Genomic DNA, 15,801 nt, shown 5'->3' on the forward strand with positions numbered 1-15,801 from the left:
AATGACTGAAGCCCCTAAACAACTTTTGTGTATGTGGGTTATTTGTATGAGTATTTCCTATATCAGAAATTAAAAGGGGGAAATACTTAAACACAGAAATGTTCAATACATACACATTCCATTAGCTGTCAGAGTGATGATATCACATCATCGTGTAGTCTCTGAAAAACACCACTGTACACTCAGAAAGAATGGTATCCAAAAAGGGAAATAATGTCTTATAACATTATGAAATAATTTTGAGCTTGTAGACTATCTGAGAGGGTCTTGGGAAGCCCCCAAATTCCCTTGTCCACATTTCCACATTTTGAGGACCCCTGATCTATACAATACTATGTGACCACAAATTGTTACTGTGTAGAATATTCACTGACATTGAACACGTTCTGTTTTGAAAAAGAAAAAAAAGAGCAGACTACAGAACATTATAAACAGTATTATACAATTTAAAACAAACAAGAAAGTAATGGAAAGACACACACTAACATACCTCTAGATGGTGTATACCAGCATAGGCCTCTAGATGGTGAAAATACACGTTCTTTTTCTGTTTTCCTGTGTTTTCTGCATTAAGCACATTTTTCTTTTGTAATCAAAATAAAATGTATTTAACAAACATATACATATTGCCTATTTATAATCACCCTGTATTTTCTTACCCAGACCTGAAAATTTCAGCTTAGTAGTTTTAGGAAAGATATCACCCAGAAATGTCAATAAGGTATTAATTTTGCACGGTTCTAAATAAGGCCTACTTGTAGATTGTCCTTGCCTCTCAAACTGTGTTCTGCAGATGACATCAGTGTCACCTGGGAGCCTGCTGGAGCCTCAGTCTCTCTAGCTCCACTTAAGACTGGCTAAGTCAGACCCAGATAATTTAAAGTGAAATATGACCCAGGTGATTTATGTATATTGAAGTTTGAGAAACCCTGGTGGCACATTAGAATTACCTGGAAGCTTTAAAAGGGGGTGGGGGGTGGGGAAGGGCTGCACAGTGGTTTGTTTGTGTAATGCTCCCGGGTGATTCTCATGGGCATCTAGAGCTGAGAACCACTGTCAAACGCAAGGACCTGGTCACCTCCAACCTCCACCTGCTTCAGGGCAATGTCCCCTGCTGCAACATGGCAAGCTCTGTGCCAGCCCCCAGATCATAGAAATTTCAGAGGCACACTGGAACTGGATGGAGGAGAAAAGTGGATTCCAGCACAAGGATAAAACACAGCATTTCCTGTGGCCTGTAAAGTTATGGTGACTTCTTTAGAAGGCCTGGGGTGTTGCAACTGGCACTTTGCCTTACACAGAATGCTTCGATAGACAATTCTGGCAGACTTTTTGGAATGATTTTTAAAAATATTCCCAGATGGCAGGGGGTTTGCACCTGCAGACACTGACCAGCTTTACCCTAAATTCTACTTTGCATCAGTCACCTCTTCATTCATATCCATCACCTCAATTACCTCAACTCGTCATTCAGCAAGTTATTGAGTGCTTGGCAGGGGCCAGAGACTGGCCACAACTCCAGCACTCTCTGTACCCGAACGTCTTATGGCTTACCCGCACTTCTCCCCACTCCTGCAGTGTGGAAGCTCTGGGGCCTCCCCATCTCCCTAGCAGCACTCACCTCCTCATTCCTGCCCTGGAGTGTCTTCCTCCACTCTCCCTGAGGGCCCAGGTCAGGCCTCTCTTCTTCCTCCAGGCCTTCTTCCATTACCCATGATCCTCCCATCTCAGCCAGCACCACCTTGGAGGACATATGCTCTTGGCAAAGTTTGTATTTTCCACGAGTGTGGGTATTTTCTCTCCTGCAGTTTACATTTCCTCAAAAATGTATGCAGAGTGCTTATAGCACGGTGCCTGGAACATAGTAAACTTTGTGAATGTTACCTGTTATTTCAAGGGATGGATGATACATTCACCTCTGGTAGCTGGCTTGCAGCAGGGGTTGGTGAAGTAGTGGGCTGATTCGGTCACAAAGTAACAAGACTAAAGAAAGCAGAGTCATGGAAATTAGCTGTTTTATTTATAAACTTTAATCACTCACACAAGTTGCATTTAAGATGGTTTACTTCAAAGAAATACATACTGCAGTGTGACCTTTTTTTTTTAAGTTTTATATATTTTATTTGTTCAGTGCCAAGGTTTTTTTTAACATCTTTATTGCAGTATAATTACTTTACAGTGTTCTGTTAGTTTCTGCTGCATAACAAAGTGAATCGGCTATATGCATACATATATCCCCATAACCCCTCCCTCTTGTGTCTCCCTCCCACCCTCTCTATCCCACCCCTCTAGGTAGTCACAAAGCACCCTGCTGATCTCCCTGTGCTATGCAGCTGCTTCCCACTAGCTAGCTATTTTACATTTGGTAGTGTATATATGTCAGTGTTACTCTCTCACTTCATCTCAGCTTACCCTTCCCCCTCCCCATGTCCTCAAGTCCATTCTCTACGTCTGTGTCTTTATTCCTCTCCTGCCCCTAAGTTCATCACAACCTTTTATTTTTTAGATTCCATATATATGTGTTAGCATACAGTATTTGTTTTTCTCTTTCTGATTTACTTCACTCTGTATGACAGACTCTAGGTCCATCCACCTCACTACAAATAACTCAGTTTCATTTCTTTTTATGGCTGAGTAATATTCCATTGTATATACGTGCCATATCTTCTTTATCCATTCATCTGTCAATGGACATTTAGGTTGCTTCCATGTCCTAGCTGCTGTAAATAGTGCTGCAATGAACACTGTGGTACATGACTCTTTTTGATTATGGCTTTCGCAGGGTATATGCCCAGTAGTGGGACTGCTGTGTTATACCATAGTTCTATTTTTAGTTTTCAAAGGAACCTCCATACTGTTCTCCACAGTGGATGTATCAATTTACAATCACACTGATGGTGCAAGAGGGTTCCCTTTTCTCCACACCGTCTCCAGCATTTATTGTTGGTAGATTTTTTGATGATGGCCATTCTGACTCATGTGAGTAGGTACCTCATTGTAGTTTTGATTTGAATTTCTCTAATGATTAGTGATGTTGAGCATATTTTCATGTGTTTGTTGGCAATCTGTATATCCTTTGGAGAAATGTCTATTTAGGTCTTCTGCCCATTTTTGGATTGGGTTGTTTGCTTTTTTGATATTGAGCTACATGAGCTGCTTGTATATTTTGGAGATTAATCCTTTGTCAGTTGCTTCATTTGCAAATATTTTTTCCAATTCTGAGGGTTGTCTTTTAATCTTGTTTATGGTTTCCTTTGCTGTGCAAAAGCTTTTAAGTTTCATTAGGTACCATTTGTTTATTTTTGTTTTAATTTCCATTACTCCAGGAGGAGGGTCAAAAAGGATCTTGCTGTGATTTATGTCATAGAGTGTTCTGCCTGATTTCCTCTAAGTGTTTTATAGTGTCTGGCCTTACATTTAGGTCTTTAATGCATTTTGAGTTTCTTTTTGTGTGTGGTATTAGGAAGTGTTCTAATTTCATTCTTTTACATGTAGCTGTCCAGTTTTCCCAGCACCACTTATTAAAGAGACTGTCTTTTCCCCATTGTACACTCTTACCTCCTTTATCAAAGATAAGGTGACCTTATGTGCGTGGGTTTATCTCTGGGCTTTCTATTTTCTTCCATTGATCTATATTTCTGTTTTTCTGCCAGTACCATACTGTCTTGATTACTGTGGCTTTGTCGTATAGTCTGAAGTCCAGGAGCCTGATTCCTCCATCTCCGTTTTCCTTTCCCAAGATTGCTTAGGCTATTCAGAGTCTTTTGTGTTTCCATACAAATTGTGAAATTTTTTGCTCTAGTCCTGTGAAAAATGCCATTGGTAGTTTGATAGGGATTGCACTGAATCTGTAGATTGCTTTGCATAGTAGTTATTTTCACAATGTTGATTCTTCCAATGCAAGAACATAATATATGTCTCCATCTGTTTGTATCATCTTTAATTTCCTTCATCAGTGTCTTGTTTTCTGCATATAGGTCTTTTGTCTCCTTAGCTAGGTTTATTCCTAGGTATTTTATTCTGTTTGTTGCAGTGGTAAATCGGAGTGTTTCCTTAATTTCTTTTTCAGATTTTTCATCATTAGTGTATAGGAATGCAAGAGATTTCTGTGCATTAATTTTGTATCCTGCTACTCTACCAAATTCACTGATTAGCTCTAGTAGTTTTCTGGTAGCATCTTTAGAATTCTCTACGTATAGTATCATGTCACCTGCAAACATTGACACTTTTAGTTCTTCTTTTCTGATTTGGATTCCTTTTATTTCTTTTTCTTCTCTGACTGGCATGGCTAAAATTTCCAAAACTATATTGAATAATAGTGGTGAGAGTGGGCAACCTTGTCTTGTTCCTGATCTTAGAGGAAATGGTTTCAGTTTTTCACCATTGAGAATGATGTTGGCTGTGGGTTTGTCATATATGGCCTTCATTATGTTGAGGTAGGTTCCCTCTATGCCTACTTTCTGGAGAGTTTTTACCTTAAATGGGTGTTGAATTTTGTCAAAAGCTTTTTCTGCATCTATTGAGATGATCATATGGTTTTTATTCTTCAGTTTGTTAATATGGTGTATCACACTGATTGATTTGTGTATGTTGAAGAATGCTTGTATTCCTGAGACAAACCCCACTTGATCATGGTGTAGCATCCTTTTAATGTGCTGTTGGACTCTGCTAGTATTTTGTTGAGGATTTCTGTATCCATGTTCATCAGTGATATTGGCCTGTAGTTTTCTCTTTGTGACATCTTTGTCTGGTTTTAGTATCAGGGTGATGGTGGCCTCATAGAATGAGTTTGGGAGTGTTCCTCCCTCTGCTATATTTTGTAAGAGTTTGAGAAGGATAGGTGTTAGCTCTTCTCTAAATGTTTAATAGAATTTGCCTGTGAAGCCATATGGTCCTGGGCTTTTGTTTGTTGGAAGATTTTTAATCACAGTTTCAATTTCAGTGCTTGTGATTGGTCTGTTCATATTTTCTGTTTCTTCCTGGTTCAGTCTTGGAAGGTTGTGCTTTTCTACGACTTTGTCCATTTCTTCCAGGTTGTCCATTTTATTGGCATAGAGTTGCTTGTAGTAGTCTCTCATGATCCTTTGTATTTCTGCAGTGTCAGTTGTTACTTCTCCTTTTTCATTTCTAATTCTGTTGATTTGAGTCTTCTTTTTTTGCTTGGTGAGTCTGGCTAATGGTTTATCAATATTGTTCATCTTCTCAAAGAACCAGCTTTTAGTATTATTGATCTTTGCTACTGTTTCCCTCATTTCTTTTTCATTTATTTCTGATCTGATCTTTATGACTTCTTTCCTCTTGCTAACTTTGGGGTTTTTTGTTGTTGTTGTTGTTGTTCTTGTTTTTCTAATTGCTTTAGGTGGAACGTTAGGTTGCTTATTTGAGATGTTTCTTGTTTCTTGAGGTAGGATTGTATTGCTATAAACTTCCCTCTTAGAACTCCTTTTGCTGCATCCCATAGGTTGTGGGTTGTCATGTTTTCATTGTCATTTGTTTCTAGGTATTTTTTGATTTCTTCAGTGATTTCTTGGTTATTAAGTAGTGTATTGTTTAGCCTCCACATGTTTGTATTTTTTACAGATTTTTTCTCCTGTAATTGAGATCTAGTCTCATAGCATTGTGGACAGAAAAGATACCTGATACAATTTCAATTTTCTTAAATCTACGAAGGCTTGATCTGTGACCCAAATATGATCTATCCTGGAGAATGTTCCATGAGCACTTGAGAAGAAAGTGTATTCTGTTGTTTTGGGATGGAATGTCCTATAAATATCAATTAAGTCCATCTTATTTAATGTATCATTTAAAGCTTCTGTTTCCTTATTTATTTTCATTTTGGATGATCTGTCCATTGGTGAAAGTGGGGTGTTATAGTCCCCTACTATGATTGTGTTACTGTCAATTTCCCCTTTTATGGCTGTTAGTATTTGCCTTATGTATTGAGGTGCTCCTATGTTGGGTGCATAAATATTTACAATTGTTATATCTTCTTGGATTGATCCCTTGATCGTTATGTAGTGTCCTTCTTTGTCTCTTGTAATAGTCTTTATTTTAAAGTCTATTTTGTCTGATACGAGAATTTCGACTCCAGATTTCTTTTGATTTCCATTTCCATGGAATATCTTTATCCACTCACTTTCGATCTGTATGTGTCCTTAGGTCTGAAGTGGGTCTCTTGTAGACAGCGTATATACGGGTCTTGATTTTGTATCCATTCAGCCAGTCTATGCCTTTTGGTTGGAGCATTTAATCCATTTACATTTAAGGTAATTATCGATAGGTATGCTCCTATTACCATTTTCTCAATTGTTTTGGGTTTGTTTTTGTACATCTTTTCCTTTCGTTGTGTTTCCTGCCTAGAGAAGTTCCTTTAGCATTCGTTGTAATGCTGTTTGGGTGGTGCTGAATTCTCTTAGCTTTTGCTTATCTGTAAAGGTTTTAATTTCTCCATCAAATCTGAATGAGATCCTTGCTGGGTAGAGTAATCTTGGTTGTAGTTTTTTCCCTTTCATCACTTTTTTTTTTTTTATTTTTTAATTTTTAATTTTTTTATTTTTTATTTTTGCGGTATGCGGGCCTCTCACTGTTGTGGCCTCTCCCGCTGCGGAGCACAGGCTCCGGACGCGCAGGCTCAGTGGCCATGGCTCACGGGCCCAGCCGCTCCGCGGCATGTGGGATCTTCCCGGACCGGGGCACGAACCCGTGACCCCTCCATCGGCAGGCGGACTCTCAACCACTGCACCACCAGGGAAGCCCCCTTTCATCACTTTAAATATGTCCTGCCACTCCCTTCTGGCTTGCAGAGTTTCTACTGAAAAATCAGCTGTTAACCTTATGGGGATTCCCTTGTATGTTATTTGTTTTTCCCTTGCTGCTTTTAATATTTTTTCTTTGTATTTAATTTTTGATAGTTTTATTATATGTGTCTTGGCATGTTTTTCTTTGGGTTTATCCTGTATGGGACTCTGTGCTTCCTGGACTTGATTGACTATTTCCTTTCCCATGTTAGGGAAGTTTTTGACTATAATCTTTTCAAATATTTTCTCAGACCCTTTCTTTTTCTCTTCTTCTTTTGAGACCCCTATAATTCGAATGTTGGCATGTTTAATGTTGCGCCAGAGTTCTCTGAGACTGTCCTCAATTCTTTTCCTTCTTTTTTCTTTATTTTGCTCCCTCTCAGTTATTTCCAGCATTTTACCTTCCAGCTCACTTATCCGTTCTTTTGCCTCAGTTATTCTGTTATTGATTCCTTCTGGAGTATTTTTATTTTCAGTAATTGTGTTGCTCATCACTGTTTTCTCTTTTGTTCTTCTAGATTTTTGTTAAATGTTTCTTGTATTTTCTCCATTCTGTTTCCGAGATTTGGGATCATCTTTACTATCATTACTCTGAATTCTTTTTCAGGTAGGTTGCCTATTTCCTCTTCATTTATTTGGTCTTGTAGGTTTTTACCTTGCTCCTTCGTCTGTAACATATTTTTTTGTTGTTTCAATTTTGTTTTTTGATGAGTGGTGCTGTATTCCTGTCTTACTGGTTGTTTGGCCTGAGACATCCAGCACTAGAGTTTGCAGGCACTTGGATAGAGCCAGGTCTTGGTGCTGAGATGAGGACCTCCGGGAGGCCTCACTCGACTGATATTCCCTGGGGTCTGAGGTTCTCTGTTAGTCCAGCGGTTTGGACTTGGACGTCTCCCCACAGGATCTCGGGCCCGACATCCAGCCTGGGAACAAAGATCCCGCAAGATCTGTGGCGCAGTAAATTTAAAAAACAAAAAAAAAAAAAGGAAGAAAGAAAGAAAAAAATGGAGCAGTACAATATCGAAGAATAAAAAATAAAATGCAAGTAGAAAAATTTTAAATATATTAGGAACAATAAAACTATAATTGAAACAACTGCAACAAGGTAAAATAAAACCACAACAGAGAAAAGAAACAAAAAAGGGTGGGGGGACAAGCCAAAAGGAGAGAATAACAAATTATAAAGAATAAAATAAAATTAGAAAAATAAAAGATTTGTTAGGAAAAATAAAAATTTTTAAAGAATCAACAACAATGAATCAACAAGGTAAAACAGAACCCCAATCTAAAAGAGAAAAGAAAAAAAAAAGCCTTGGCTATGAGGGTGGAGTTTAGGCAGGGGGTGGAACTTGGGCAGGGGCAGGGTTTTGGGTGGGGCGGGGTCTAGGTGGGGCGACATTCAAGCGTGGGGCGGGGCCTCGCTTAGGAGCTCCAGAAGGGGAGAGGCAGCACCTGGAAAGGAGGGCCTCTGGAGTGTGGAATTCCAGACTTCGGAGGTAGGGCTCTGAGTGAGGATGTGTGGGTGGGGTTTAGGCCCAGCACCTTGGAGGGGGTCTCCGAGGGGGTCTCTGAGTGTAGAGGTGGGGTCCTGGGTGGGGGTGTAGGGGCGGAGCTTGGGCTCCGAGGGCAGAGGATTAGACCCAGGAGCCAAACAGGCTCCCCGGTGCCTAAGTGGACAGGGAAAGCGCCGGCCACGTTCCCTTCTGTTCCTTCACATCCCTCCCCCACTGTCTCTCTCCCACAGGGTCTCCCCTCTCCCCACTGGACCCCTAACCGTGGGTGGGTCCCGCTGGGTGTATGAACTCCTCCCCTCCTGCAGCCACGCCTCAGAGGCACCAGTCCCTTCCCTCTTCCACTTCTCCTCCCCCTTCACTACCCCCACGCCCCACATCCTACCCGGTAGCTGGGGGTTCCTCCAGTGCCCTTAGGTGTCCGTGGTCCCCCACTGGTGCCTGGCAGGTGTCCTCGTTGTGAGGAGATGCAAATTCTGCATCCTCCTAGTACACCGTCTTGACTCCACCCCAGCGTGACCATTTTTAATCATCATGTAATAAAGCGTCCCTTGTTTTAAATGTCCCACAAAACGTATCAAGGCTGTTTTCAAAGAGCTGAAAGCAGATACAGAGAGCAAGTCCTTAGCCATGTTCGGGTGCATCCATTCAAGTAAGAGCCACGTACACATTCTCCCAGCTAAAAGCAGCACATGGTCCTACCATTTCCAGCCTGAAAGCCAGCAACAGGTGCTCAAACTCTATTAGGTTCCTAGCGCTACTGAAACAAAATGCCACAATGTAGATGGCTTAAGGCACAGAAATTTATTGTTTCATAATTCTGGAGGCTAAAAGTCCAAAATCAAGGTGTTGGCAGGGTTGGCTCCTTCCGGAGGCTCTGGGGGAGGGTCGACTCCATGCCTCTCTCCTGGCTTCCGGTGACCCCACAGTCTCTGGCATGGCATCGCCTGATCTCTGCCTTCATGTTCACATCGCTTTCTCCCTGTGTGCATGTCTGTGTCCAAGTTTCCCCTTTTTATAAGGACAATAATCTACCGGCGTAGGAACCTACCCGGTATGACCTCATTGTAATTACATCTGCAACAACGCTATTTCCAAATAAGGTCACATTCTGAGGTCCTGGAGGTTAGGACTTCACATGAATTTTTGGAAGACGCAATTCAACCTATAACAAACTCGGGCTTCCCTGGTGGTGCAGTGGTTGAGAATCCGCCTGCCAATGCAGGGGACACGGGTTCGAGCCCTGGTCTGGGAAGATCCCACGTGCTGCGGAGCAACTAGGCCCGTGAGCCACAACTACTGAGCCTGTGTGCTGGACCTGTGCTCCGCAACGAGAGGCCGCGATAGAGGTCCGTGCACCGCGATGAAGGGTGGCCCCCGCTTGCCGCAACTAGAGAAAGCCCTCACACAGAAACGAAGACCCAACACAGCCAAAACTAACTAAATAAATATTTTTTTTAAAAACCTGTAACAAACTCCTAAAACACAAGTTACAGTCAGGAACACTCTACCAGTCTTCACAGCCTTTAAAATCAAGGTTGCAAATTCTCAGATCAAAGCAAACTCCACAGGGGTGCTTTTAGAGGTAATTAAAGGAATGTCTAATATTTGTTTCAGGATACTTGCTTGTCTTGGAGAGGAATACAGATGCAGATCAGGACACTGGGGCCTTGGGTCATAGAAGCCTCCAGAATGCTTGTGGAGAGTAGGGGTGAGCTGGGAGGGGAAGTGTAAAAGCTCAGTGCACCTCCCCTCCTCGCTGGGCATTTTGACGGAGGCAGTGCCTCTTGCCTGGCAGATTAGCAGTTTCAGACTGTCGCCACCCCTTCTAGAAACTTCGTCTGAGCCTAGGCAGGAGGGCAGGGCCCAGCTTCAACCTGTACACATTGCTACAGCGCCCTGCAAAGTCCCAGCCGTAAGATTGGGACTTAGATGGTGAAGGGAGCTTAACACCTGCTCCTTAACTTTCCAAAACAAACTCTGTCATTCTTCAGTAGTGTGAAAGGAATAAAACACCTACCCACCCTAAGCAAGCAACATACAGCTGTACACCCTCAAGTTTCTCCAAAGAGCGAGGGCCTCTGAATAGACTGTAGTGACTTCCAACTCGTCAGGAGTGGTTCTACAAGGTCGCCACTAGAGGGCAGGCTGTTAAAACGTTCCTTTCAAACCAGTCGTTCTGCAAAAGCAAAAGCTAATCCAAGCCGACAAGCTCCAGGTTTAAAAAGCAGCTTTCCAGCTGGCCCTCTCCTGCGTGTACCCCAACTACACGTTCACTGAAGAGCAACACCATGCAAAGCACTACCTTGTGTGCATGCTACCATTTTCTTTTCAGAGTAAATTTACAGTGTAAAGCCCAGGAACTAACCTGCTCTTCCTTCGGCTTTTCTTCTGTTGGGGGTTCCTGGAAGGGAAGGAATTACTGGCCAGGGCAGGTCCTGAGGAGTTTGGTTTAGGTTAAAGGATACCAGGTTGAACTCACTCGGGCACCCATCCTCTCCTTGGTGCCAAGCTCCCAAGAGTACTACTCAGCATGAACAACCCCCCAAAGGAAACTGTATTTAACTCCTCAAATAAAAGTCTTAAAAACCGTAATTTTATAAACTCTTCTGTCGCAAACTCTTCCAAAAAAAATACGCTCAAGTCTACAGATGGCTTCGGTCCCATGCAGAATTTGGCTTCCCTTCTTTGTCCTCTACCCCCACCTAGATACATCTGCCTTGTCTGTTGTCACGTATAGACTTTATCATGTCACCATGATAAGGCCAAAACTGAAGTATTTCCAAACACTGCATTTTCCTTCTCATTCAAAGTCTAGGCCTCCTACTCCTGAAAGGGCATCACTGAGAAACAGCCCCCCGGCCTCCCTGGAGAGAGCTGGTCACCAACCTCATTGGCCAGTGTTTATGGAGAGCTTCCCAGTTCTTCCTTGGAGGTCTCAACAGGATCTCCCTAGAGGAGGAGGGCTTCGTGGAATAAATGACAAAGAGCTGGGGAAGGCCTGCCAGGTCGCTGGGCTCAGGCCTCTCATTGTTCAGCCCACCGGCTTCCCAGGGCTCGGGTCCAAGCCCGCAGAACCAGGAAACTGCAGAATTAGTGCATCCACCCGCCCCCTACACACACACACACACACACACACACACACACACACACACACACACACACACACACACACACACACACACACACACACACACACACACGGCACGGAGGAGGAAACAGTCTGCATAATAAGAACAAGCCAAGAGACACTTTTCAGCATCCCCTTGAGAGAAGGATGACTGGGACCTGGGACAGGAAGAAAGCTGCAAGAGAAGTAGAGGTTTACTCTTTGCGAGAAGAAAAAGCAGCAAGAACAAGGAAAGGCACTGCTTTTTCAAGTGCTTCATGACACGAAATTCTGCTTTTGAATTCCTGCATTCATTTCAAACAAAAAAAGACTATCAGATATTTTTAAATCATAGAAACAAATGATGTTCGTGGGAACTGGTCAAACAATATAGAGAAATTTAATAATCATTCTCCAAAGTCTACCTTCTAAATATGGAAGAAACTTCCTATAAGTTCTGAGTTTTGCAGACAAAGCAACTTTTTACTTCTGGGCTGTAACATTTCTCCTTTGTTGGCCCAGAGTTTGCTCTGAACAAGGAGGGCCAATTACCTCACGTGCACAGATAATCTCTATAGCACAGCTAAGAAAACTCCAGAAATAGGCATTAGTTATCTCCAGTTACCCGATAAATTTCCTATAGTCAAAATAACATTTTTGTCTTAAATATCCAGGGAAGTGAGGCACACATTGTTTCTCAAACAAGTATTGAGACACAGTGTCAGGGTCTTGAGGATACTATGTGGACCATAACGTTTTGTTTTCTTTTGATCTTTAATAGTTTGAAAGAGCCTTCTGCAGTGACAGTTCACAACGAAAGGACATTTATGTTGGCATTTTAATCTTAAAAACTTAGATTTTTAAGATTCCTGCTCTGAGACTGCTAGAAATTACTTTCTCATGAAAGGCCTGTGAAGATCATTACGATTTACCTAGGTCCATGGGTCCTAAATCTCACCGTGCAGTACATTTTCATGGGAGCTTCTTAAAAACACAGGCTCTGGCTCTCCCGCTCCAGAACCGCTCGGGGCAAGGCCTGATCTGTATTCTACGTGGTGCCCGGGTGATTGTGGCCAGCAGACAATGATTTCAGAGACAGAGATTTTCCTCCATCCTCAGCTCTGCCCCTGCCTCTCATCAGTCCGTGCCCAGCAGCACAAAGGGACCTTGCCCTCCCCAGCCACAAAATGTCCCCTCTCTCCTTTTCCGCTCCGAGAGAACCTGATCGGAACAGTGCCTTTCCAAGTGTCCTTCCCGGACCAGGAGCAACTGCATCACCTGGAAACGGGTCGGAAACGCACATTCTCAAACTTCCCCCCAAGACCTACTAAATTAGAAGTTCTGGGGATGGGCGAACCCGGCAACCTGCGCTTTCACAGGCTTTCCAGGTGATCCCAGTGCACACTTAAGTCTGATCACCACCGGACTGCAGGAGTTCACAACTGCAAGAGAGAATGAGGACAGACATAACTCCACGTAAGGTAGGACCAAGTTTATTAATGACCACCACCTTTATTACAACCACTCTCAAGTGTAAAAAATAAAGGGTGATTAATTAAAATTTAGAACTCACTTGGACTTGCTGTTTGGCCTTTCACTGGATGTGCCAAAGGGTGGGAAGCTCGCCTGATTCTGAATCAACGGGTCAGGTGGAGTTCACTGGAGAATGAGGCAACAAACAAGACAAGGGCGCCAACTGGAGAGCTCAAGTCTTCTCCATGTTGGAATGAATGACGACAGTGGGGGGGGCAGAGATGAAACAAAATGATCTTACAGCCAGAACATGGAACGAACATCTCTTAACTACACACAGACACAGAAACACACACATGCAGAGTCATACACACCTTAACTCTGGAGACTAGATTTTCAAAGAATTTTTGTCCTTTCTCTGAGTAGACCAACACATTCATCAGCCACAGCGATGCAACATGGGGCTGAAATGGAAAACCTTGCTAAGTTTCCACCAACTACGCTGGCTGGCTGCCCAGTTCTGTGTTGGTAAGTGTGTCATCACCGTAAAAATGCGCCTGTGGTCTTCCCAGGGTTCCACAGACCAACATCTACTCCCCAGGGGGGCGACATCCTGGTGGACCTGGATGATTAAAATCTGGGGGCGCAACTCGTCCCTCCCGCCTGGAATGGGGGCAGGTGGCAGTTACCCGGAAGAGTTTCCCACCCCGTGTCACAGAACACTTGCCCCATCAACGCTCTCCCCTCCAAAGTGTTTGCGCTTTGTCACCATCCTGATGGCGAGTCTGTACTAAGAAAAGGAGGAGCTCTGGCCATGCACTCTGGGTTTGTTTGGTTTTGTTTTTGTTTGTTTTAATAAAAACGAACGAAAACCAGAAGAAAGAAACCATCAGAAGCTTTGATTGTGTCCACATCATTTCAGAACTGGGCTGAATTCCCTTCAAAGAGAAAGACGGGGAGGCTGCAGAAGAGGCCACGATCATCAACCGGTTCAGAGAGTGTTGAGTCCACAGAAGCGTTTGCGATGGCCCAGATGGTCCCTTCGCAGACGGGGAGGCCACATCTCTTAAGGCTGTGAACCCACGAAATAAATGCTGACCGAACAACGTTTTTAAAGGTTTGTAGAAAAGACGGCAGGAAAAGCAGTTGGTGGATTGATTCACAGGTCATGCAGGGAGATTATATAAAAAATTAATATTCAAGCTCAGTAAAAAAAAAAAAAAAATCTTTAAAATTTAAGAAACTATCAAAGCTTTCACTTTTGGAAGAAGAAAAAACCAAAACAACACCCACAACAAACGAAAACCATAGTATTCCAGCGTTTCCAAAGAATTCAATGACTAACGTGGTAGGCTGCAGTATTTACTAGCTCTTCATTAACCTCCTTTTCTCCTTGGATTTCATTGATAAATAAAGCTCAGGCCTACTTAGAAAAGAGATCTGTCCTGCTAAAATTCAGCATCACGAAGTGTTCCAAAGCCCCTGCTCAGCACACAAGGAATATACAACTTCTCTTATGAGGAGAAACTCCAGGAGAGACCAGACGTGCCCACCCAAGTTCCTTGTTGAATGCGGTCACAAAATCTGAACCCAAAGGCGAGCTGTCTTCTTCTTGGGACCATGGTTGTAGCAGTTCCTTGAAATGTACAGTGAAGGGATGCCGAGGAACCGCAGCCCTCCCAGGTAAGGGGTTGAGTTTTAGAAAAGACGCACTTCCTCAGGCCATGGCACAGAAGGCAGCCCTCCGATTACCGAAGCAGAGAACAAGCCTTTTCCACAAATTCAGTACATCTGGGTCCCCCACCCTCCCTTTTTTTCTCATTTGGTGAGTATCCAACCACCCAGAAATTCAGGGCTACAACAGACATTCACGGCGCAACGGCTTTCATACTGGTTAATTTTTAATTCTGTCAGTGAGCAGCATTTCCCAGTTCTACCCCCCAAAAACTAAGTTCTGATGGCAGCTCCATCAGGTGGGATCGCAGGATGCCTCTGTGATTAGGGTCCGTGCAGCATGGGTATCAGCTGGGAGCACTGGAGGGTCAGGAAGGCGGGGTCTGTCCAGTGTCTGGAGGCAGCTGTTGCAGGCACTCTACCAGCTAGCCCTGACAGCTTCAATATCACTCACCAGGTTCTGGGCCAGGCAGATCCCAAAAATCTGAGCAAGGAAGGAAAAGACAGTCAAAGAGTAGAACTTTTAACTTTAGATTAGGCTTTTCGGTGGCTACTGAATTCCATTTCTTAAAAATCTTTGATTTTTTAACAATTGAGATAGAATTCACATCCCACAAAATTCATCCTTTCAAAGTGTATAATTTATAGAGATTTTCGATATATTCGTGAGGATGTGCAACTATCACCGCTTTCTAAATCCAGAACATCTTCGTCACCCCCAAAAGAAACTCCGTACCCATGAGCGGTCATCCAGACCCCACCCCCACCCCAACAGGCCTGGCAACCACTGGGCCACATTCTATCGCTATGGATTGGCCTATGCTGGACATTTACTATAAATAGAACCATATACTATATGGCCTTTTGTGTTGTTCTGCTTTCATGTAGCAAAATGGTTTCAAGGTTCATCCATGTTGCAACAGAACTTCAGTCTTTTTGGTGGCTGAATAATATTCCATTATATGGATATACCACATTTTGTTTATCCGTTCATCAGGTGATGGACACTTAGATGGTTTGCACTTTTTGGCTATTGCAAATAATGCTGCTCTGAACATGTGTGTACAACTTTTTGGGTGAACATGTTTTCAGTACTTTTGGGCACATACCTAGGAGTAGAACTGCTGGGTCATATGGTAACTCTGTTTAATTTTCTCATGAACTGACAAATTGTTTTCCAAAGAGCCTGCATCATTTTCATTCCCTTCAGCAATGCACGAGGGTTCCAATTTCTCCA

The 15,801-nt window shown here is 43.0% G+C and overlaps 1 protein-coding gene across 5 annotated transcripts in view; it reads right to left on the bottom strand.

Moving 5' to 3' along the window:
• Window positions 1-14,773: 14,773 nt before the first annotated feature.
• TSPAN5 (tetraspanin 5) overlaps window positions 14,774-15,801 on the bottom strand; it is a 177,131-nt gene continuing 176,103 nt past the window's right edge. For all 5 annotated transcript variants that reach the window (XM_059066916.2, XM_067035538.1, XM_067035536.1 and 2 more), the window contains one exon: window positions 14,774-15,048. In XM_059066916.2, coding sequence (XP_058922899.1) covers window positions 14,983-15,048 — 66 coding nt within the window. In that variant the 3' untranslated portion in view covers window positions 14,774-14,982. The remainder of the gene's footprint in view (window positions 15,049-15,801) is intronic.

This window comes from Kogia breviceps, chromosome 6 (assembly GCF_026419965.1).
Source record: "Kogia breviceps isolate mKogBre1 chromosome 6, mKogBre1 haplotype 1, whole genome shotgun sequence".
Taxonomy (NCBI): domain Eukaryota; kingdom Metazoa; phylum Chordata; class Mammalia; order Artiodactyla; family Physeteridae; genus Kogia; species Kogia breviceps.